This window comes from Psammomys obesus, unplaced genomic scaffold (genome assembly GCF_907164565.1).
Source record: "Psammomys obesus unplaced genomic scaffold, mPsaObe1.curated_primary_1811, whole genome shotgun sequence".
Classification (NCBI taxonomy): Eukaryota; Metazoa; Chordata; class Mammalia; order Rodentia; family Muridae; genus Psammomys; species Psammomys obesus.
This window is the reverse complement of record NW_026590809.1, coordinates 9,468,106-9,490,992: the sequence shown is the minus strand read 5'-3', so window position 1 is coordinate 9,490,992 and position 22,887 is coordinate 9,468,106. Positions and strand designations below refer to the sequence as shown.

Sequence of the window (22,887 nt, the reverse complement as noted above, 5' to 3'; positions counted from 1 at the left end):
GAGTCACAGACAGTGCTCTCAGTCAGATACCTGTCAGCATCTGGAGGTAGGGAAAGGGCTGGGGCAGAGCATGTGGCTTGTGCAGAAATCTGATCTTGACTCTAAGGAGATCTCTCTGGATATTTTCTTGACTCCTGTCCCAGAAACCTAGGATGGCTCTCTGGGACTCTGGGTTCCCCACACTACTTGTCTGTGCATGGGCCGATTCTCCTACCCATTCATTCTCAAGCAGCATCTACCCTTCCCCCAACACTGGGCAGGGCCCTGGGACCAGCCGAAGGCCCGGAGCACCTATAGGTGTTGTAGCAGCCCAACCCAGTCTTGCACAGTCATCCCACCTTCAGGGGAGCTCCCTGCTACAAGAAACCTTTTGTTAAGAGCGCCTGGTGGGAGGTGATTTAATCACAGTCCAAGTGAGGCTGCCTGGTGCTCACTCGTCCTCCTCCGGAGTCAGGCACTTTTATCCAAGCAAAGCCCAGATCCTGGCACTCAACCATGATGAAGACAGGCTTCCAGCGGGTGGCAAGACTTGTTCACAACAAAGCTCTCCCCAGAAACCTTCAAATCCTGCCGGGACTCCAACAGGCCTCAGCATTTGGATCCTCAACAGATTCCCTGGTAAGTTCCCAGGCAGTGGGATGAGCTCCCTTCCTCTCTAAGGGCTTGAGCATCCTAAATCATTTTTTTTTTCTGCCTCATATCCGGGATGATAAGGAGCTGTTTGGTTTGGCAAAAGGAAAATCCTTTGGGGTACTTACTACATAAGCCATATCCCAAACCAAATGTAATAGGACAAATACTGGTCCAAATCCTATGTGGCCATTGGCAATTCTCATAGAGTTCACACTGAAACAGCTAAGTGGAATATTCCCAGACAGAGGCCCTATCTGTGGGTTTGGCAATCGGCTTGCTTATTACCCACAGAAGTGACTAATACATGACATCTGGCAGATAAATACATTGTCCCTGACTTGGCCATGATATTATACTTCCTTGGAACCGGAAAGCATGTCAAAGGAGCTGCCAGGCAGGCTCATAAGTTGACTAGCCCCTGTAGTGAGGGTCTAATAAATATTTCTCACCAGCTGTGGGCATGCCCCTCAGGAAAACAGTGTCAGGCCTAACCATCTCTCTCTCCCAAGTGTGACAACCTTAAATCATAGTTCCCCAGTTTCCCCACCTTTTCACTGGGACTGGTACCAGCTCTCCATTTCAAGGAGCCTCTCAGTGACAATGCTGCACCTCTGCACAGCTCGGCTGCAATGGCTAACCCCCAGCTCCATCCCAAACAAACCCACTTCATTGTTCTTTAACACCCCCAGGCCTCTCATTCACAGACATCCCCATGCCCCCACAAGGAAAATGGGCACTTTCCCTCGGGGCTAACACTCAAGCAGACAAAACTGAAAAACCCTAAACCCAGAAACAGACCAAATCATGGTCTCACAGCCCAAGAATATATTCTACCTTCCAAGACGTCACCCTACTCTTCCTGCCTAGGTTGCAAGATTCTGCCCAAAGAAGTCAGATTTGAAGGATTATGCCCTTCCCAATGCCACCTGGTGTCCAGATATGCTGAGCCTCTACCAAGAATTTCTGGAGAAATCCAAGTCAGGCAGCTGGATTAAACTACCCTCCTTCAAATCCAACAGAGAGCATATCCAAGGGCTTAAGCTCCCGTCGGGGCTGGTAGCTGCCTCAGGTAAGACCAGGTCTGAAAGAGTACAGGAGTGTACATGTATACACATCCATACACACACACACACACACACACACACACACACACACACCTCACACACACACACACACTCCCCTCTACACACACCTCCCCACCTCCCCCCACATACAGACACACACACAGAGGGGGTCCCTGCCTGAAACCCTCCGTCAGTTCAGCCTGCTGCCTTTCTCTGGTTTGAAAACATTCAGGAAGGCTAGCCATGCTGGCACACAAATTCCAGCACCCAGAAGGCAGACGCAGGCGAATATGGTCTGCAAAGCCACCTAGGAAAACACAGTAAGAATTTTTCTCCAAGGGGGAGAGGGTGAATATGATCAAAATACATGTATGAAATTCCCCAATAATTATTACAAAAAAAATAATCAAGACATTCAGAAAGAAAAATCACTGGCCCCCTCCAGTTCTCAGCCGGGAGGCTCCTCCTGCTGCCCCCTCCCTCTACTGCAGACCAGCTGTGGACAGAAGCGTGCATCTGCACTGCTCTCTCTGCTGCCTCCTTCACCTCCCTCTGAAGGGGGCACACCCAGGTTGCTCCCAGCTGAAGTCTGGCTGGAGAGCTGCCAGGGGGAGGCTGCGGGGCTGCCTTTTCTGGCACCTCACCAGCGGCTCTCCCCTCAGCTAGGCTCTGTCCCAAACCTTCCTTCCCAGCCTCCCTTTTCCACTGCAGGCTTCAGCATGCAAGAAGGCATTATAAGACACACAGAAGATCTGATTGACAGAGCTGCCACCTTCACCCCACCTCCCGCCGTGTGTGTGTGTGTGTGTGTGTGTGTGTGTGTGTGTGTGTGTGTCCGTCCGTCCATCCATCTGCCCCTCTGCCTGTCTGTGTCTTTTTTTTTTTCACTCACACACATGGTTGCTGCTCAGTGATGAATGAGTGATATAGCTAGTAGGTGACCTTTGAACTCATGGTACAGACCAAGCAGAGGCATCAAGGCATGCATGCTAGTACATACCATTAATTCCAGCTATTGGGAAGCAGAAACAGGTGGATCTCTGGCCAGCCTGGTCTACAAGAATGACAGTTCCAAGACATCCAGGGCTACCCAGAGAAATCTGTCTTGAAAAACCACCAAAAAAAAAAAAAAAAAAAAAAAAAAAAACCACCTTATTTTCAGGCTGAGGAAATGGCTCAGCCTCAGTTGGTAGAATACTTGCCTACTCCCAATCTTGCCTTCAACCCCAGCTGGGGAGCCATGACTGTTTGTTTCCCCAAGATACAGGCTCTCTGAAGACAAGAACCATGTTTTGCACTGCCCCCCCCCCAATGGAAGGCCTCCCTAACAACAAAGTCTGGGTGTCTTCTGTTTCTCTCTCTTCTCTTTTGCTTGTCCTGACAGATCCCTATGCCCTGAAGTATCTTTGCTTCAAACTGTCATCTCTCCACCAGACAAACAGGACTGGCGCATCTTCACCCGATGCATCCAACTGGAAGGACAAGGCTTTGAATATGTCATCTTTTTCCACCCATTTGAGAAGAAGTCAGTCTGTCTTTTCCAGCCAGGCCCCTACCTGGAGGGGCCACCAGGGTAAGGCCTCAGACAGGCCAGCGTGGATGTTTCCCAGGCTTGGCTCAGCAGGGTGGGTCCAGAATCCACCAGACCTTGGAGTCTCTAAAGACCTAAAATGGGATATAAGAAACTGGGTTTCAACTTTTCAGTGTTGGGTCTGGAAGGACAATCTGGGTTAGCATGTCCAGGCTCCGCTATGCATATATGAAGAACCCCCTTATTGAAGCCTCAGAATGTTCCAGAAAGAAGAGTCCTGAGAGGCCAAGGATCCCTTCCCGTGTGAAAAAGATATCCTCAGGGAGACAGGGTAGAGATTCGTGCATGAGTTTCATTCAGAGGTATGGGGAGCTATTAAAAAAATAGAGAGAGAGCAATGATCTGACACTGAGTCCAGTCAGCAGCCAGACAGAGTACAGAGAAGAGCTTAATATCCGCTAGGTCTCAGGCACTGGGTGTAGGGGGAATTGCCCATTGGCTAGGAACTGCTCTACAGAATCACCATTTTGCAAACATATCCTTTGTCTGGCCAGGGAACACAAGGCAAGGGCAGGTTTGGAGTTCTTTGGCACCAGTTCATTTTCTCTTCACAGCGATGAAGGCAGGTGCCCAGAAGTGTGGGTGAGATTTGGGGTGAACTTAATCAATGAGATAGTGATTCTTTTTATTCACAATGCCTGCTGAGAAAATGAAGGTTTATAGTGGTTCAGCAGGTTGTTCAAAAACACATAGGTAATGAATGGTATAAGTAGGGGTCCAGCCAGGTGGTGTGCTACCTCTCCCAGGAGGAGAGGGCCTGGGAACCCCACTGCAGCCTTGACGGGTCAGAAAAATATCTGGCCTGGGTCTATGACGAATTGTACGTACTTTCAATACCCAGATCTGTTTTGTACTGTTTACGTATTATCTTAGGATGCCTCAATATTTTCTCCTAGCCTAACCAATGGTGACAAAGGCTTGTCATGGAGGTCAGTTTACATAAGTGATAATGAGTGTTCTATATACTCGAAGTAAAGTGAGTGCATGTGGCATCACACTGAAGTGGGCTCTTACGTCTTCCGGGCAGTATTGCTCAGGTGCCTACCTTGCTGGCCCTTTGATAAGTCATAATTAACCTGCCTTGAAACCGTAGGTCCAGCATTGGCTGAGTGACTGATGTGGTGAGAGACAGCCCAAGCTCATGTTTCAAAGACTAAATCAAAGTAAACATGCTGCCTCACACCTCTTGAGTCCCAGAACTCAAGAGGTGAAGCAGGATTGCCATGAGTTCAAGGCTAGCCTGGACTTCGCAGTGAGATTATTTCTCAAAAAGCAAAACAACGAAAGACTAAGTTAAAAAGTTCAGGCTTTTCCACTGCTTTGAATGTATGCAACCTTCTAAAATGTGGCAGCTGCAGCCAGCAATTAGGTGACAGTTCAGAAAAATATTCTCTATTAATTTTGTGAGGAAAAAAAAATTCTCTTGGTGAAATAAAATAGTTGTATCAGTGGTTGATACATGCTGGAGTGAAAAGAGAGAAGTTCAGTTTCTTGTGACCTTCTGAGGCCCACAGGATGTATCTCTGTGTCTGTTCCTATTTGGCTCCCTAGGATAGAAGACCTATCTTTGGAAGACTCTGGGGAAAGAGAAAAGCTAGGGGGATTTGGTACAGGATGGAGAGGAAGTCCAGTGAAGCCCTAACCCTAGTTTTACCCATCCTGATCCCCAGGTTTGCCCATGGAGGGTCACTGGTAGCCATGATGGATGAGACATTTTCTAAAACCGCCTATCTGGCTGGAGAAGGATTATTCACACTAAGTCTTAACATCAGGTTCAAAAAGTAAGTGTGGAGCCAGGCGTGGTGGCACATGCCTGTAATCCCAGAACCCAGGGAGGCAAAGGCAGGTGGATCCATATGAGTTCAAGGCCAGCCTGGTCTACAAAGCAAGTCCAGATGTCTGGGTTCTGTTTTAACATGGGGTTATGTAAGCTCTGCAAGTTGAGTGTGCAGATCCTGCCTATCTTCCTCCTTTCCCAGCCAAGCATATCTCTAGACCCAGGCCAGGATGCAACCTCTGCCGTTCAGCACCTGGCGCCAACAGTCCTGAACCTAGGGCTGCCCATGAGTCCTGGAGGCAGAGTTGAGGTGAAAAGAGGAGGGAGGCCAATGTGGGAGCAGGAGGGGAAATGAACTCGATTCTCTCCTCTTCCAGCTTGATCCCCGTGGGCTCTCTGGCTGTCCTGGACATTCAAGTAGAAAAGATTGAGGACCAGAAGCTTTACATGTCCTGCATCGCCCAGAGCAGAGACAAGCAGACAGTCTATGCCAAATCCTCTGGTAAAGAAATCCTCAACCTCAGCCTGGGCCTGTCACAACCAAACCCACAGCAAATGGGAGGGAAGATGAGCTAATGACCTAGTCCCAAGCTGGGGTCCAGCACCTTCAGGAGTAGGGTTGGGTACTTGCTAGAGACATGGACAAAGAGAAAGAGAACAAAACTAGAATGTTTTCCTAAGTGAGGATTACCCAACCTGCGCCACAGGACAGTTTCAGGTGGTTGCAATCTGAAGCAAACATTCCATGCCCTCAGCAGCTGCTGTTCTCATGGTCCTGGCTCTCAGCACTCAGCCCACCCTTTCCTTGCAGGTGTTTTTCTTCAGCTGCAGCTGGAAGAAGAGTCATCCCAGGAGCAATGACCACACCTTCAGTTGAGTCGACCATGGTGACTTAGCCTCCCCAGGACCACCACACAACAGAAAAGAGTCCTCAGGAATCAGGTGGCAGATGAGGGAGAAGGCATTTGTACCACCCCATAATCAGCCCAAAAACCTTCTGTAATTGGAATCAAAATTGTCCATGGGTCAGAGATGACTCAGCAAAGAACACTAGCTGTTCTTTGATGCCCAATCTGTTCCAAGGAATTCAATGCACTCTTCTGGCCTCCATGGATTAGCAGACATGCATGCAGTGCCTTACATGCAAACCAAACACCCATACACATAGAATAAATTAACTTTTACACTCTTTTTAGTTAATTTTTTAAAAATGTTTTCTTCCCATCAGCACCAATAGGGGAGACTTACAGAGTTCCTGCCAAGTGCCAGGCACTGAATGAGGCTCCTGGCACACTGCAATGAAAGTAAGGGTCACTGGCCTCGAGAGTCACATTGAAGGAGCACAGAGCATCATAGCAACATCTTCCCACCTTTCCTGGGTTCCTGTCAAAAGAGCCATATATTCTGAAGAAAAAAAAAAAAAAAAGAGCCAAGTCCATTTAACTCTGAACCAAGGGAGATAATCAGAAGGAAGCTTTGCCTAAACTGAATTGAACTCAAAAGTTACATAGTGTGTCGACACACACCTGTAATCCCAGCTCTAGGGAAGGTGAAACAGAAGCATCCTGAGTTCAAGACCATCTTATGCTTTATAGTGAGGCCTTGTCTTAAAACAACAGGGAACTGGGGAGGTGGCTCAGTGGGCAAAGTGCTATGTGAATACATGAGTTTAGATCCCCAGAACCCATAGCGGGAAAGACAGTGAGAGTGGCAACAAGGTTCTGAACCCCAGCTGGGACAGGGTGAAGACAAGCATGCCCTGGGGCTTGCTGGCCAGCCAGTCTAGTCTAAATAGTGAGCTCCAGATTTAGCCAGAGGCTCAGTCTCAAAACCAAGAGACACACTGCTAGAACCCTAGCCTCCATATGTACACACTTGGGCCTATACACTGACTCACATGTGCACAGAGAGGCAGAGTTGGTGGGCTGGAAACAAAACCCAGTGGTAGGGTGCTTGCCTAGCGTGTACACAACCAGGGTTCTATCACCAGCACCACAAGAAGAAAGCCAAGTGGCACCAGCTGGTCAGAGGGAGGGTGAGGCTCTTCTAAGCAGAGGGCAGTCTAAGAGCAGATGCACCGTGGTGTGAAAGAGCTCAGGGCGTTCCCAGAACCCCAAGGACTGAATGGCAAGAGGTAGGAAAGGACACAGCAGGGCAGGTGAAGGCATTGGAGGCTTCAGGATTCTCACTCTGGAGCCTGAACTCTGCCTTGTAGGCAAATGGATCCCTTAAAGGGTTGGGGGCAGGATGCATAGCATAAACTTCTGGTTTTTATAAAGATGTCTCTGAGATCTGGAAAGAGTCAAGATGACCAAAGGTAGAGAATTAGACAGGAGACCCCTGCAAGGCTCTGAACTGGAGACAGTAGAGGCTGCATGGGTCAGGCCCATAGATATGAGCACTTCCGGGAATAAAAGAAGCTCGGGACTCACACCAGTTTTACAGAGTACATCTGTGAAGGGATGCTGACTGGGATGAGGCAGAGGTGGACAGTGGGCTCAAGGTACTTTTGGGTGTGATGTTCTCTGGGAACTCCAACCCTGTAGGAAGTACCAGCCAGAACCTGGGTATTCAGATGTGGAGCTGGGGAGGGCCCCCTGGAAAGTGAAAGTACAGAGGAAGTAAGAGAGTGACAGTAAAGGGACGAGGTGGGAGAACAGAGATCAGAGGCCGCCCTGGGCCACATGAAAGTTTAAAGTCAGGTAAAAGAAAGGACCTAAAGAGCAGAGAAATGAAGAAGGCGAGGAGGAAGGATTCTAGAAATGATGGGAGGCTTTGGAGCACAGCATTAAGGAAGAAGGCAGTAGGTGGCAAAATCTAGATTACATTAGATGAAAAATGCAGACTAAGGAAATAAATATATATTTTTCTTTCTGGGAATATTGTTGTTACTGTTCTTTAAGAAAAGAAATTTGACTGTACTTATAAATAGGTTAAGAATTTGTCTTTGACATAGGAGAAAACAAGTAAAAGGACAGGAGCCTACCGCAGAGGGCCTCTGAAAGACTCTACCTAGAAGTGTATCAAAGCAGATACTAAGACTCATAACCAAACCATCAGCAGAGTGCAGGGAATCATATGAAAAAAGGGGGAGTTAGTATGACGTGGAGAGGATAGGAGCTCCATGAGGGCCAAATATATCTGGGCACAGGGGTCTTTTCTGAGACTGACGCTCCACCAAGGACCATGTATGGATATAACCTAGAACCTCTGCTCAGATGTAGCCAGTGGTAGCTCAGTAACCAATTGGTTTTACCCTAGTCAGGGGAACATGGACTATTTCTGACAGGAACTCAATGACTGGCTCTTTGAGCTCCCCACCCCCCAAGGGAGGAGCAGTCCTGCTAGGCCACAGAGGAGGACTTTGCAGCCAGTCCTGAAGATACCTGATAAAACAGGGTCAGATGAAAGGGGAGGAGGTCCTCCCCAATCAGTGGACTTGGAAAGGGGCAGGGAGGAGATGAGGGAGGGAGGGTAGGATTGGGAAGGAATGAGGGAGCAGGCTACAGTTGGGATACAGAGTTTAAAAAATATAACTAATAAAAAAAAAAGAATTGGTCTTTGAGATGGATCAAGAACACAGAGGATAGCATCAAAGTGACTCTGAGACCAAAAGTCAGAAAATGGGGACACAAAACTGCAAAAGGGTTGAGGGAATGGACAGAAGAGCACCTCAGCTTCATCTGTTAAATGAGAAGCACAACCTTGGATGGTGTATTAGTTAGGATTTTATTGCTGTGAAGAGACACCATGACCAAGACAACTCTTATAAAGGCAAATATTTAACTGGGGCTGGCTTACAGTTTCAGGGATTCAATCCATTATCATCATGGTGGGAAATATGGCATCATGCAGGCGGACTTGGTGGCGAGGAGCCAAGAGTTCTACAGCTTGATCCAAAGGCAGCCAGGAGGAGAGTGGGTTCCACACCGGGCAGAGTTTGAACATATATATGACCTCAAAGCTGGCCTCCACAGTGACAAACTTCCTTCAACAAGGCCACACCTACTCCAACAAGGCTATGCCTCTTTAATAGTGCCACTCCCTGTGGGCCAAGCACGAGTCTCTGGGGGCACAGAGTCTCAAAGCAGCACAGATGAAAGAGAAGCCTGGTAGATTTGGAAAGCCTCTGACCTTAGTGTTGTTGGTAATTAATATTAATTATTTATCTTTTAGTTAAGCAGTGGTTATTCCTAAACCAGCTCTATACCCCTTTCACCACACAGAGACTAGAATTTGATTTAATTAACTTAGAGCACAATTCTGGGAAATAATTACCCCATCCTAAACCTCCAAACCTGCATAGTTTCCTCCCATTCAGATTTTCCCACATACTTGCTTTTAGTCATATCTTAGGTCAGGTCTGGTTCATCTCTCCTCATGGTTCCAAGTCCTCTCCTCTATCTCTGTTCTCCTCCTCCTCCCACTCACTTCCTTCTCCCATCCAGACCAGGATGTCCCACACTAGTCTCTCCATTGGTTAGCACTGTGGCTGGTTGTTTCATTGACAATACAGAGAACAAATGGCCGCATGTTTATACAAACTTGAGACAGGTGATGCTTAGAATAAACACCACAATGCAATGTCTGGATTGAAACCAGATAGTACGGAAATCAGCACTGAATGAACAAGGGTAAATTGTATACATTCCACAAGAACATTATACCAACACCTTGGGAACCAAGTTGACCAAGTACATGTATGACCATGTCATGCTGAGCACTCTACTCTAGTGGAAAACGGTACCTGAAGTGGCATGAACCTAAGTGGGAGGAAGATGGGGGAGCCAGCCAGCACAGTCCAGGTGTGCTGGCAGATAAGCTGTGTGGGAGCTGTGGTACAGGAGGAAAGAAGGCAATGTGCTGGTGAATGTATCTAAAGAGATAATGCTCACTGTGGAGTAGAATGGAGGCATAGAGGAGGCAATGGGCACCTGGGAGATGTCTGAGTCTCCGCAGAACCTGGAGAGGAAAGGGGGTTTCCCCAGGGCAGGCTGCAAGAGAAGAAGGCAGTCGTTATTGCATTATGGCCAGTGGGGAGAAATAATGTTTGGGGAAAAAGTCAAGATTAAGAAAGTTTCAAGGGGCTGGAGAGATGGCTCAGTGGCTAAGAAGACTGTCTGTTCTTCCTAAAGACCCTGGTTCAGTCCCCAGCACCCATATGGCAGCTCACAGCTGTCTATAACTCCAGTTCCAAGGGATTTGACACCTTCATGCTAATGCACATAAAATAAAAATAAATAAGTAAAATTTAAAAAAAAAATACCTTAATGTTTTAAAAAAAAGAAAGTTTCAAAAGGCCAAATCACAAAGAATTTTCTTATGAGACATAGTAAGGTCAAATGCTTTAAGTCTCTGTCGTTTCACCCATATAGTCTACAGAAGGTGTTTTTCACTCTAGACAGTGGTGGCCAGGAGTCAGTCATTCTTCCATATTCAACACATGACTACCAAAGTTATACTGGTGCTGGCTTCCAGTAGCAAGATATAGGCAGAGAGGAGCCACAGAGGTGGGATTGGGGGTCTGGCCTCAAAGGTATTCAAATACTCCCAAACTGAAAGGCAATGTTTGGAAAATATGATCTCGCTTATATTAAAGAAGAGAAAGAAGCCCACATAGTGGCACACTACTTTAAATCCAGCACTCGGGAGGCAGAGGCACTCAGATCTCTGAGTCTGAGGCTAGTCTACAGAACCACTTCCAAAACAGTCAGGACTATACAGAGAAATGCCATCTCAAAAAGCCAAAAGAAGAAAAAGAGGAGGTATAAGAAGGAGAGATGGGGCAACTCTTTCTTGTGAAGCCTGCATCCATATTTTATGGTGTGTACTGCCCTTCTCTTAAGCACTCTCTCCCTCCCTTGATATCCATACTTAAATCTGTGTTAAAACCATATATATATGGTTTATCTGTGTTAAAACCATATATATATATATGGGCTCAGTGGTTAACAGCACTGTCTGCGTTTCCAGAGGTCCTGAGTTCAAGTCCCAGCAACCACACGGTGGCTCACAACCAGCTATAATGTGATCTGGTGCCCTCTTCTGGCCTGCAGGTGTACATGCAGATATAGCACTCACACACAAAATAAATAAGCTCAAGGTCATCTTCCACTACATGGAGATTTCAAAATAATTCAAGGGCAGCCTGTCTCAAAACAACGAATTCTCTCTTCATTCTCCTTTCCCTTCTGGCCATGGCTCCATTTCTCCTTACCCATTCAGCCAACTCTCTTCAATACAAATTGCCTTTGCTTTCTTCCATCTTTAAAAAAAAAAAAAAGATTTGGTTTATTTTAATTGGGGGGGGGGCTCCTGCAGGCTTGGACTCTGTAGTAGAAACCAAAACTGTACTCCCAAAATAATGATTTTTCTGTTGCCATAGGAATCCTGAAAGACTAAATCTAAGATAATAATCAACCAGACAGACCAGAGCCTAGAATTGCTACTCTGAGTGTGGGTGACCACAGAGGCTAGAGGCAGCAGATCTCCCGGAACTGAGTTATAGCCTGTTGTGAGTCGCCTAATATTGGTGCTAGGAATCAAACTCTGAAAGGGCAGTACATATTCTTAACCACTGAGACATCTCTCCAGACCCTCATCCATCTTTCTTTCTTAAGTAGCTTTCCTTTCCTCACTTCTCGTGAGAGTTGGGCATATCCTATTGTGTCAAATCTTTCTGTGATAAAGATCACTATTTCTGCCACCCACTTTCAAACATGGGTGCTTCCTTCTACAAACTAACTTTACCTTCATTGTTTGGGATTAAAGACCTATACCACACCTGGACCTAAGCTTTTCTTTACCTGAAATTTGCTCTATACCAGGCTGCCCGTGAAAACAAATCTGCGTGCCTCTGTCTCCTGGATTAAAGGCAGAAGAGCTTGGCTTGGTTCCTAACACACACATGGTGGTTAACAACTACCTGTAACTCCAGTTCCCGATGACCCAATGCCCTCTTCTAGCTTCCTCTGGCACTGCAGCCACATTGTGCATACATGAAGACAAAACATGTACACATATAAAACTAAATCTTATTAACTGTCCTTATCACTCCATATTAAATTGGGTTTTCTGTTTTCTCATGGTAGGAGTCAGCCTAACTAATGCCCATTCAATAGCTTGTTTAATAAAAAAAAAATACATAACTAAATAAATAAAGCTCTGAGAATTAGGTACATCCCCTCTATTTACCATGAGGAAAGTACATTGCATGTGACAAAACTGGTACCTTTCAAAGCCAGGACCTCCAACCCATATGACTGTTGCCCAAACTGTGGCCTGCGGCACCCAACCCACCCCTAAAAACCATCAGGACTGTACAGTCATGGGCCTCAGGCATGAAAGGTCAGAGGTTACAAGGGCAACAAAAGAATCATGATCCTCAAATATCATCAGATGACAAAATAATCACTGCTTTCCTGGTTTCATGATCCTGCATTCCACTGTTTGTCTTGGGGTTGTGCTTGTGGCAGACATGTTTCTCTCTCTCTCTCTCTCTGTCTCTCTGTTAGCTCCCCATTCTGTGTACTCAGTACTGCAACTGGTATAATTTAGATTTTTTTTTTAGATTGTATTTATTTACTTTATGTACGAGTGCTCTATCTGCATGTACACCTAGATGGCAGAAGAGAGCATCAGATTCCAGTATAGATGGTTGTGAGCCACCATTTGGTTGCTGGAAATTGAACTCAGAACCTGCCATATATTTTCAAAGAACAGATGGACAATCCATTTTAAGTTTACTTCTGCTTAACAGTGTTCATTTACACCTTAAAATCCCGATTGAGGAGCTAGAGAGATGATTCATCATTTAAGAGCACTTGCTGCTCTTCCAGAGAGCCCAAGTTCCGTTTCCAGCTGTGGTGACTCACAGCTCCAGGACATCTGGTGCCCTCTTCTGCCTTCTGAGGACACCAGACATACACATCATGCACAGATTACATGCAGACTAAATATCCATCCAAATAGATAACATACATTTATAAATCCTAGCTGAACACCTGGCTTGTACTAAGCACTGTCCCCTGAGAAGGGGAAGGCATTAAAGAATAATCACATAATGGTTTATACCTGTAGTCCCCACACTTGGGGAGCTGGACCAGGCAGGTTAATCTGGGCTAGCCTGGGCTAAATAGGGAATTCCAGGCTACTCACTCTGACCTAAATAAAAAAGACTAACCAAGATCTAAAGGAAAAAGGTAGGATACTGTGAGATAGGACAGGAAGCACTTCTGATTAAGAAGAAAAGTTGCCAGTGAGGAAAAGAGTAAAAGGAAAATAGCTCATGCAAAGGAAGGAGTGAGCTTCTGCCTTTGAGAGAATTAGGGTGGTAGGTGTGCCTATAAAACTGATAATCTCACCTTCCCAGTGGCCAACTGTGCTTCCTTGAGTCTGCCAAAGATAGAGGACATAAGTCGGCTGGTCCTCACTGTTGGAATCCTCTGCCCTCAGTGTCTTAACATCCAGAAATTCTGAGCCTAGCTACTCTTTTTGGAGGGGGAGAGCACGAGACGGGGCAGGGTGGGTATAATTCAGAAAACTAGTCATTGAAAGCCACAGTGCTGAGGAGTTCCTGGGATGGCTCCAGAGCCCAGAATTAGGGGCCAAGACAGGATCCCAACACGGAGGGTTTTGCAGAAGATAGGCTATGTGTGGGTAGGCTAAGGGTTGGGGCGAGGGGAGGCTGGAACAACAGCTAGCCTCTGGCCACTGATGGCAGTGTCCCTGTTCTCTGCAGCCCTTCCAACCTTAGCACCCTGTGTTCAGGTCTTGCAGGCTGCTACTGGAAAATTGGCTCTGACTGGAGGAAGGAGTTAAGACAGCACCATTGAAGGCCAGGGAGACAGACCTGTGTTTATCCAGGAAAAGTCAGGCGTAGGCAGCCTGGCCCCTGCCAACTCCTCCCAGAAAGCCTGGGCTGGGGGAGAAAGCTAGAGAAGAAGCTGGTCCCTTAGGGCTCTCCACGCTTTGGGGCCTGAAGCCAGAGGCTGGTATCCAGCAGCTACCCACAGGTAAGGTTTACACTCTGGGCACATGACTGAGCCAGACACGGGCTCGGAGTCCCTGGCAGACTATTGGTACTTTCGTTGCTCATGGTGACTCCATGCAGGGGTGCATTGAGCTCTCTGCAAAGAAGCCTTCCTGTGCCCACACTGGGGGTGGCGGAGAATCAATGGTGCCTTTGTGCTCTGAAGTTTCCTAAGGAAAAAAGAGTGGACAGTGGGAGGGACCACTCAACTACCTGGCTCGCCTTACAGCCTCCTGAAGCGGCCGGGTTGAAAAGCTGGGGGTAAAGAAGCGGGGAGAAGGGTTCTGTGCCTCACCAAAAGAGAGGAATCTCCTTGGACTAGCCCTGGCCCTGCGTGTCCACGGGTCAGCAATTAGGCGTGTTCCTGGCTACCAGAAGTGAGTCTCAGAAGCAACCTGAGAAGGCAAACGGTGATTTGGGGGAGGAGACAAGAGTTAGGTGGGGCTAGTGCCCAAGGATAGGTCAATTCAGAGAAGCTGGCCCAGAAGGCGCTTGGGCAGGGAAGGCGCTTCCAGGGCCCCAGACCAGATTCTGGGTGCAGGACGAGGGAGCTGGCCTCCGTAGGCCACGGTGACTTGCAGAGCTAGAATATATATGAGACGAAATTAGTATCTGGGTTCATGATTTTGACTACAGATCTGAAGTGGGTAGGACATCCTTAGCAATAGGAAGGTCTATATACTTGGCTGTACAAGGCCTCCTTCTGAAAATAGTTTTAAATTTTTAAGACGTATTTATGTTATGTATATGTGTTTTCCCTGTATGTACGTATGTATGTGTGTACACCACGTGTGTGCCTGGTAACTGCAGAGGTCAGCGGAGGGTGTTGGATCCCTTGGAACTGGAGCTATAGAGAACTGTGAATCACCATGTGGGTGCTGGGTACCAAAGCTTCTGCAAGTGCTCCTAACGGCTGAGCCATCTCCAGACCCTCCATCTGAAAATCTTACTGTCTGGTTCTGTCCTCCATTTCTCCAGTTTCCAGCCTTCACCCTTCCTTTGAGCTGCTTATAAATACCAGCCTTATGCCCCAGGAGCGTGGGGACAAGGCCACGGAGGCAGCTAGGTGTTCGCTCTCGGCATCACCGACCTTCGCATCCTCTTCTCTTCTCTCAGCGCGTCTGGGTCCAGGGCTCCCAATCGGAAGGCTGGACTTGGACCTTCTCCGCCTCTGCGCTTCATTACCCCCACCCACTGCATGTGGCTCTTGGAGAAAGCCGGCTACAGGGTGAGGACTGCAGAGGTTGGAGCGCGCCAGGCGCACTCCGGCCTGCTCCCCAAGCGCCGCACCCCGGGCTCACCCTCGCGCTGCAACCCTAACATCCTCACCCCCGACCGCATCCCGCAGTTCTTCATCCCGCCTCGGCTCCGGGACCCCGGCGGCGCCGAGGCCAGGGTGGACCGCAACCTGCGTGGCCGGAACCTCCCGGTCGCCTGCTCGCTCCCGCACCTGGCGGGCCGCGAGGGCTGGGCCTTCCTGCCCGAGAGCCCGCACACGCGCCGCCGCGAGTCCCTGTTCCACGCGCCGCGCGGCGCGGCCGCAGGCCTGCCCCCCGCGCAACCGCGGCTGCACGTCTCAGCCCCGGACCTCCGCCTCTGCCGCGCCCCGGACAGCGACACGGCCTCGTCGCCCGACTCCTCGCCTTGCGGCTCCCCGCGCACGCGCAGGCCCTGCTTTCTGTCCCCCGACGAGGCCAGCTCGGCGGACACCAGCCCGTACGCGCCGCGCCGCGCTCCGCCGCTCTTCCACCTGGACTTCCTCTGCTGCCAGCTGCGGCCGACCAAGGACAGCGTGCTGAGCCTGGGGCCCCGCGGCGGACAGCTGCGCCTTTCCACCGAGTACCAGGCGGGGCCCGGGCGGCTGCGCCTGCGCCTGGTGAGCGCCGAGGGCCTGCCTCGGCCGCGGGCTCGCCCCGGGAGCGGCGGCGGCGGCTGCTGCGTGGTGTTGTGGCTGCGGCCGCGCGTTCAGCCGCGAGCTCAGCGGAGCCGGGTAGTCCAGGGCAGCTCCAACCCCATCTTCAATGAAGACTTCTTCTTCGAAGGGCTGGGCCCGCCGGACCTGGCCGTCCGTAGTCTGAGGGCCAAGGTGCTGGACAGGGGTGCGGGGCTGCGCCGGGATGTGCTGCTGGGAGAGTGCGAGACGCCACTCGTCGCCCTGCTGCCGCCGCTGGCTGGAGGTCTAGGCCCAGGGTCTTCCCTGGCACCTGCGCATCTCAGCTTGTAGGCTGGCACCACGGCTTCCTCCGGAGGTTTCCACTGGGTCTGCAGCCCTCATTCTTGCCACCTGCCCAGCGTGTATTGATTTTTGTTAATAAAAACATCAGTTTGCCTTTAGCTGCGCGCTCCCCAGCGGGCACCAAAAACTCTAGGCTTTGCAGCAACTCTCTTCTGCGCAGTCCACACTCGCCTGAGCAGGAGGGTCAAGAGATTCAGAACCCTGGAAGCACTTGTTAAACAAACAGAGACTAGGGTCCATACCCAAGAGACACTGCTTCAAGAAGCCTAGACTGAGTAGGCCCTAGGATCCTGTCTAACCCGCCCCCCCCCCACCACCACACACACACACACAAAGCTACTTTTATAGAAAGGGTTTATTTGGCTTACAGTTCCAGGTGATAATCCATCATTGTGGAGAAGTCAGGACTTGAAGCAGCTAGTCACAGCCACAGTCAGGCGCAGAAAGAGTGAGCTAGAGAGATGGTTCAGTTCCCAGCACCCACATCAGGAAGCTCACAATTGCCCGTGAGACTCCAGTTACAGGGAATCCAATGCCCTCTTCTGGCTTCTGGAGGCCAGATGTTCATACACATACATAAATAAAAACACATAGGTACAAATTTAAAAAATAACGCCAGGTGGTGCTGGCTCACACCTTTAATTCCAGCACTCCAGAAGCAGAGGCAGGCAGATCTCTGTGAGTTCAAGGCCAGCCTGGTCTACAGAGCAAGTTCTAGGATAGCCAAGGCTATACAAAGCAATTCTGTCTGAAAATAATAATAATTAATAATCAGAGCATGGTGGCTCGTGCCTTTAATCTCAGTGCTTGGGAGGCAGGGACACGTAGGTCTCTATAGGTTTGAAGCCAGCCTGAACTACAAAGCAAGTAGATCAGGCCAGCCAAGGGTACATAGTGAAACTCTATCCTTTAATAATAATAATAGAAATGAATGCAATGCATTCATGCTTCTAATGCTTAGCTCACTTTCTCCACTTTTGCAGTCCAGGACCCAAACCCAGGGGGGTTTCACGCACAATGGGTAAGTCTTCCACATTAATTAACTGTAACCAACAGAACCCCCCCACTGACAGGCCAGCATGGTTTAGACTTCTCTCTTCCCAGGATATTCTAGACTGTGTCGAGTTGACAATTACAACTAACAATCACGGGTCCTCTGAATCCAACAAAATCCTGAACCTTCAGAGAGCCCTTGCGTCAGTGAGCCCCCCATCAAGAGAACCAGAGCACAAAGCCACCCTGTCCTGAGGGTCCCTTTGGTCTGCACAGAGGAAACTGGTCCTTCCTACCTCTTAGACAAGTATATGTCCTAAAGACTAATGAGATGTTTGAACTTTAAGAGTTAGCCAGGTGAGCACAGACTAATACCCAGTGCCCTTTAAACCTCCCCGCCTCCCTCTGGCCAGTCCCAACCACACCCAGTGCCTGGGCCACAGGAGCAGGAAAAATGGCTGCAGTCAAGAACCACACAGTAAAGCCAGGCTTGGTGGCAAACACCTTTAATCCCAACACTCAGGAGGCAAAGACAGGCAGATCCCTGAGTTCAAGTCTACAGAGCAAGTTCCAGGACAGCCAAAAAAAACCCAGTGGGGGAAGGGAGAGCCACAGAGTAGTGCTTGGGTACCCAGATTTACTTGGGATTGGAGGTGCTGGGAAAAAGGATGCTATCAGACGATGAGAGCTGTTATAGGGATGCCAGAAGATGAGGGAAAAGACACTGAGATAAAAGTGGGTCATCTTGTGTTTACCTCCTACCTGAAAGTCCTTGACGTCAGCAGTGACCTTCTCTCTACCTCTACCTTCCTGGGAACTGGTTCCTCCTGGCTCAAACCAGAATGGGGGACGGCAGATAGATGCCAGGCCCTAGACCAATCCAGCTTCTTCCTCCTCCCACGTGGGCCTTTCTCACTTCCCCTGGTACAGTTGTGCTCCACACAAGAGCTTAACCTGCTTGTTCCCAACAAAAATCTCAGTAGGTGCACACACGCACACGCGCGCGCGCGCGCGCACACACACACGCTCGAGTTTCAGTTCCTTCTTCCTCCACTGATTACATTCCCGCCACCTAAAAAACCTTGCTCCAGGTGTCCACCAGGTGGCGGCATTGACCAAACAATTGTCCCTGCTGATTGCAACCTGATGAACCCCATAGCAGGAAATGCAAACATTCACCTCCTGGCAACCACCATAAGGTGAGAGTACAGTTGTTATTCAGCGTGACCTTGGGCCTTAAACAGATAATAAAGAACAGAACTAGGTGACAAGATGCAAGGTACCTGTGGCCAAGCCTGACAATCTGAGTTTAAGCCTAGAGCCCCACAAGGTGGAAGGAGAGTCCACTCACACACGTGTAAGTAAGTGTAATTTTTAAATTCTGTATTAAAAGCTTGAAGGGTTTCTTCTTCCCCAGGATGATAATTCCTCAGTCATCTCACATTCTGGCACTTTGCACCTGTGAACTCAGCCCCACTGTGCTGTACCATATTCCTCAAGTTCTCTCACAACCACCCTTAGTGAGCAAGGAGATTTGAAAGTATCTGGAAAGACGCCTATAGGTCAGATCACCTTCATTCAACCATTCCTCCACCAACGCTACAAAGGGTCTATGCGGTGCCAGGCAATGGAGACAGTGTTGAAGACAAAAGCAGGAGTCAAGCGAGGTATAAGACAAAGAGGTAAGAGTAAAGAATTAGTTGGTGATGAGACACCAACTAAAGTAAAGTAGGGAAAAGAGAGAGGCAATATTACAGGGGTGGAAAAGAGAGGGAGGGACTGGAATACTTTTTTTAGCTACAGTACTTTGTACCAAGCTTTGTACTTTACCCACTGGTCTTATCTCGCCACCACTGGGTAAGGCAGGCAGTTTTATTCCCAGTTCACAGAGGCACAGAGAGACCAGAGAGGTTAAAGAAACTTGCCTGAGAATTGGCTTTAGCTGTAAGGACTGTTCCTGACAGCAACTACACAAATATCCCCTGCCACAACCCAGCCCAAGAATTTGGGGAGTCTATGAGGTGGAAAGCCTCCTCCCCAAGAAGTTGTCACATTCCCAGCCCTCAGGGCTCATGACAGGGACACACAGTCCCAGCCACAGATAAATGCCTTGGGAGCAAATGAATCTAAGAACCTATCCTATGTGAAAGGAGCTGGGGCCCCACAGTACTGCCATCAGCACAGGTCAGCAGCCATGGTGCTCCCCCATTTGGCTGAAGGTTGTGGCAGGATTCAGGGCTCATGGCTGTTACCTAGAAGACAACACACTGTTAAAGTTTTCCTTGTCCCCAAAATCAGAGCTCCCAATTTTGTTCTTTGTAACTGTTTTTTTTAATCATGCTCTGATGTAGCCCAGGCTAACCTCAAATGCCCTAGGCAGCTGGGGATGACAATGACCTGTTCTCCCTGCCTCCATCTCCCAAGTATTAGGCATGCAGGTAAGCACCACCAGGTTATGAGGTGCTGGGGCTTGAATCTAGGGCTCCATCTCCAGCCCAGGTCCTGATTTTCAACCCCCTCCACTTTCAATCCCCCCTCAGTGTTAACTGGGAAATGAGAGCTATAAACAAGGTCACCATAGAGAGTTCCAGGCAGGGCTAGGGCCAACCCTTCCTATTCCTCTCCCACTGGGCCTCTGTGATGGCAAGGCACTGGAAGCTGTGATGCAGAATCCACAGATGTTCCAAGACCTTGTATTGTTTGTTTGTTTTTAATGGCCAAGACATCCACCATTCCCCAAGTCATTCTGGTGGGTTGAAGTCTCCTCAGGTGTGAAACCCCTATCGATTAAAGAAAGGTAGTCCCTGATGCACTGTGTTAGGCCCTAATAGGAGACAGCCCAGTATGCGCCAAGACCAGCTGTGAATGCTGCCCAAACCCCAGAGGTTTCCTTTTTACCTGCTACTTTGGTCCTCCCTGGAAGGACAGACCTGTGCTGAGCTTTAAGTGGTTTCTGCGGTTTAAGGGGTGGGGAGGAAGGGAAAGAAGAGTCCGTGACTGTTCCCCATTTCCAAGCCACCACCACCCCCTCCAGGTTGTTTGCTCCCTGCTTTGAGATTCCTGGGCCTGATAAGGGGGCTGGGCACGTGGGGGGTGGAATGATTCTCTGATCCCTATCAGCCTCTTCCTTGCATAAGAATGTATTTGAGGAGGAAATAACCTCTGCCCTGCTCTAGAAAGCAAGATTCCTACAGAAAAAGAGCACTGGTTATAGCAAGAAGGTGGTTAGGTCAGGCAAGAGCAGGAACAGCCCAGAGAGGATAAGCCCAGAACCTACTCTGCTCTCTTGACCAGTTGAGTAAGACCCAAGGTCACACTGGATAACCACACCCTATGGCTACCGTGGGAGGGACAAATGGCTGAAGCTGTTGGAGCAGTTCCTCCTGTGGGGCAATCCCCTGGTAGCTGTGAGCAAGGAGGAGAATGCAGCTCTGGTCATGGAGCCAGTCTAAATAGAAGGAGCCCAAGGAGTGCCATGCTGGAGGCAGTTGGGCAAAAGCTAGGTAAGGTGCTCATGCCTGTAATCCCAGCACTCAGAAGGCTGTGGAAACTGGATCACCATGAATGTTCAAGGCCATCCTGGACCACAGAATGAGACCCTGTCTCAACAACACAACAACAAAGAACAAATGTCTAGAAAGCAAGTGGGTCTCCAGGCCTGGAGCCAAGATACTGTCTTCCCAACCCCCCAGTCACTACTTCCTGAACACTGAGCATGAAGTGGCACAGTGGGAGAAGCCACCATTCTGGCAGTGTCAAGCAGTGTCTGCCCCTACCACACTGTGTGTGGTCTGCAAGCATTCCCAGGGCCTTCCACCCTGACTTAACAGAGGGCCTACCGGAAGATCTTGAGACCCAGAATCACCAAGAGAAAAGGATCTGGTCAGTGATGTGGGCCTGTAACCCCAGCACACCCAAAGCTGAGGCTGGGTTGCGAGCTGGAGGTCACCCTAGGAGAATATGCTTTAAATATATATATATACCACTAGCTGGAGAGATGGCTTAGCAGTTAAGCACACAGGCTGCTCTTCTAGAGGATCCAGGTTCAATTCCTAGCACCCACATAGTGGCTCACAACCAAATATGAGTCCAGTACCAGGGAATCTGATATCTTTTTCTGTCCCCCATAATGTATGGGGGACAGAAATGATGCACAGACAAACATGAAGGCAAAACACATTTAAAAATTAAAATTAAGTGAAAATAAGAAATAAGAACAAAAAATAGGGGAGATGGGAGAGCACAGAAAACTGAAGAGTGATGGATAGAGAGGGGGAATCCTGAAGGAGCATAGAAAAGAGCAGGAGGGGATAGCTCTGATATAGGGGTGAGCAAAGTCCCCATCTCCTGAATGCCCCAGCTTTTCCCCATGCCTCTTTCTTGTTCTACTCCTAAGTGGGGATGCCACCACCAGAAGAACTTTGCTTCTTACCCAAAAGCCCTCCAGACTGACATTGTGTTCTAAGCAGAGTATTCATGGGCCCTTGTTTACCAAAGGCTCCGTAGAGTGTCCTAGTCGGTAAACCATTGCCACAAAAACATGAGGGTCAAGGTCTAATCCCTCAGAACCCACACAATAAAAATGGGGTACAGTGGTAGGTAGGTACTTGTAGTCTCAATAATGGGATGGTGGAGACTCAGCGCCCTAGGACTCACTGGCCAGCCAGTCTAGCCAAAATGGCGCTCTCCAGGTTCCATAAGAGCTGTCTCAAAAAAACAGAGTGACTGAGAAAGACACCAGACTTTAACCTCTAGCCTCCAGACATGCACACATCTACATACATGTACTACATACATGTACACATAAACACACAAACATACACATACAAAGGATATGGGAATAATCAAAGCCTCAAAAGTCGTCCCACTCCCCCAGGAGCCCTTATCAATCACCCTAGAAGTCAAACAGGCGATTTCTCCTAATGTTTGTCCCTGAGGCGTAGGAAACTCGGCTCCCTAAGGACCAGAATGCTGATGGTAGCAGAGTCTGAAGCTCCGAGGAACGGCAATGGTGGAGAACAGAGTGCTGGGAGGGTAGGGACAACTGACTGCCCTCTCCACGCCAGCTGCCACGTGCGCTGGGTGGAGGGAATGGGCGGGCGAGTCACGAGGCCCTGGCGTGGCTGGCTCCTGCTCTGCTGTTTACCAGCTGGAGAAAGCAGGAGGAGGGGCTGGGAGCCTCGGGCTTGCAGCCTGGCCCCTAGCCAGCTGCTGTTGGGTAAGCAGGAAATCCAGGCCCAGCTAATCAAACTCTGGGTAGAGGCTGTGCCGAACTGTGGCATCCAATATCCACAGAAGCCTTGGCTCTGGGCCCTACTCAGACTACAGAGCAGGCCTTCATGTGAACCGACTTAGTCGGGGGCCATAAAGGGAAGGAAGACAGCTCCTCTCCACCAAACTTGTTGGTCTAGCGCAGTTCCTTTCTTCTGCTCTTCTCTATCCCTTACCTCTCTACTTTGCTCCTCCTCCTCCACACATTCCCCCCCCCCCCCCCCCACCCCGCCCCACCAGGAGTATGGGAAGCACCTAGAAGCCAGCAAAATCCAGAGGAGGGCAGCATGG

The 22,887-nt window shown here is 49.2% G+C and overlaps 2 protein-coding genes across 2 annotated transcripts; both read left to right on the top strand.

Annotated features, from left to right (window-relative positions):
* Positions 1-495: 495 nt before the first annotated feature.
* On the top strand, positions 496-5,926 carry Them5 (thioesterase superfamily member 5). Its single transcript, XM_055609000.1, has 6 exons — positions 496-618; positions 1,501-1,702; positions 3,132-3,270; positions 4,959-5,069; positions 5,443-5,567; positions 5,877-5,926. Exons 1-6 carry the CDS (start codon positions 496-498, stop codon positions 5,924-5,926), a joined length of 750 nt encoding a protein of 249 aa, XP_055464975.1.
* A 9,357-nt stretch (positions 5,927-15,283) lies between these two features.
* C2cd4d (C2 calcium dependent domain containing 4D) lies at positions 15,284-16,446 on the top strand. Its single transcript, XM_055609070.1, has one exon. It carries the CDS (start codon positions 15,295-15,297, stop codon positions 16,318-16,320), a length of 1,026 nt encoding a protein of 341 aa, XP_055465045.1. The 5' UTR covers positions 15,284-15,294; the 3' UTR covers positions 16,321-16,446.
* Positions 16,447-22,887: the final 6,441 nt, after the last annotated feature.

What these genes read in the sequence shown, in the direction of transcription:
- Them5 (XM_055609000.1), top strand. Translation starts at nt 496, where the DNA reads ATGATGAAGACAGGCTTCCAGCGGGTGGCAAGACTTGTTCACAACAAA. An exon ending in GATCCTCAACAGATTCCCTG is followed by an intron (nt 619 to 1,500) that starts GTAAGTTCCCAG and finishes CTTCCTGCCTAG; the next exon opens with GTTGCAAGATTCTGCCCAAA. An exon ending in TACCTGGAGGGGCCACCAGG is followed by an intron (nt 3,271 to 4,958) that starts GTAAGGCCTCAG and finishes CCTGATCCCCAG; the next exon opens with GTTTGCCCATGGAGGGTCAC.
- C2cd4d (XM_055609070.1), top strand. Translation starts at nt 15,295, where the DNA reads ATGTGGCTCTTGGAGAAAGCCGGCTACAGGGTGAGGACTGCAGAGGTT.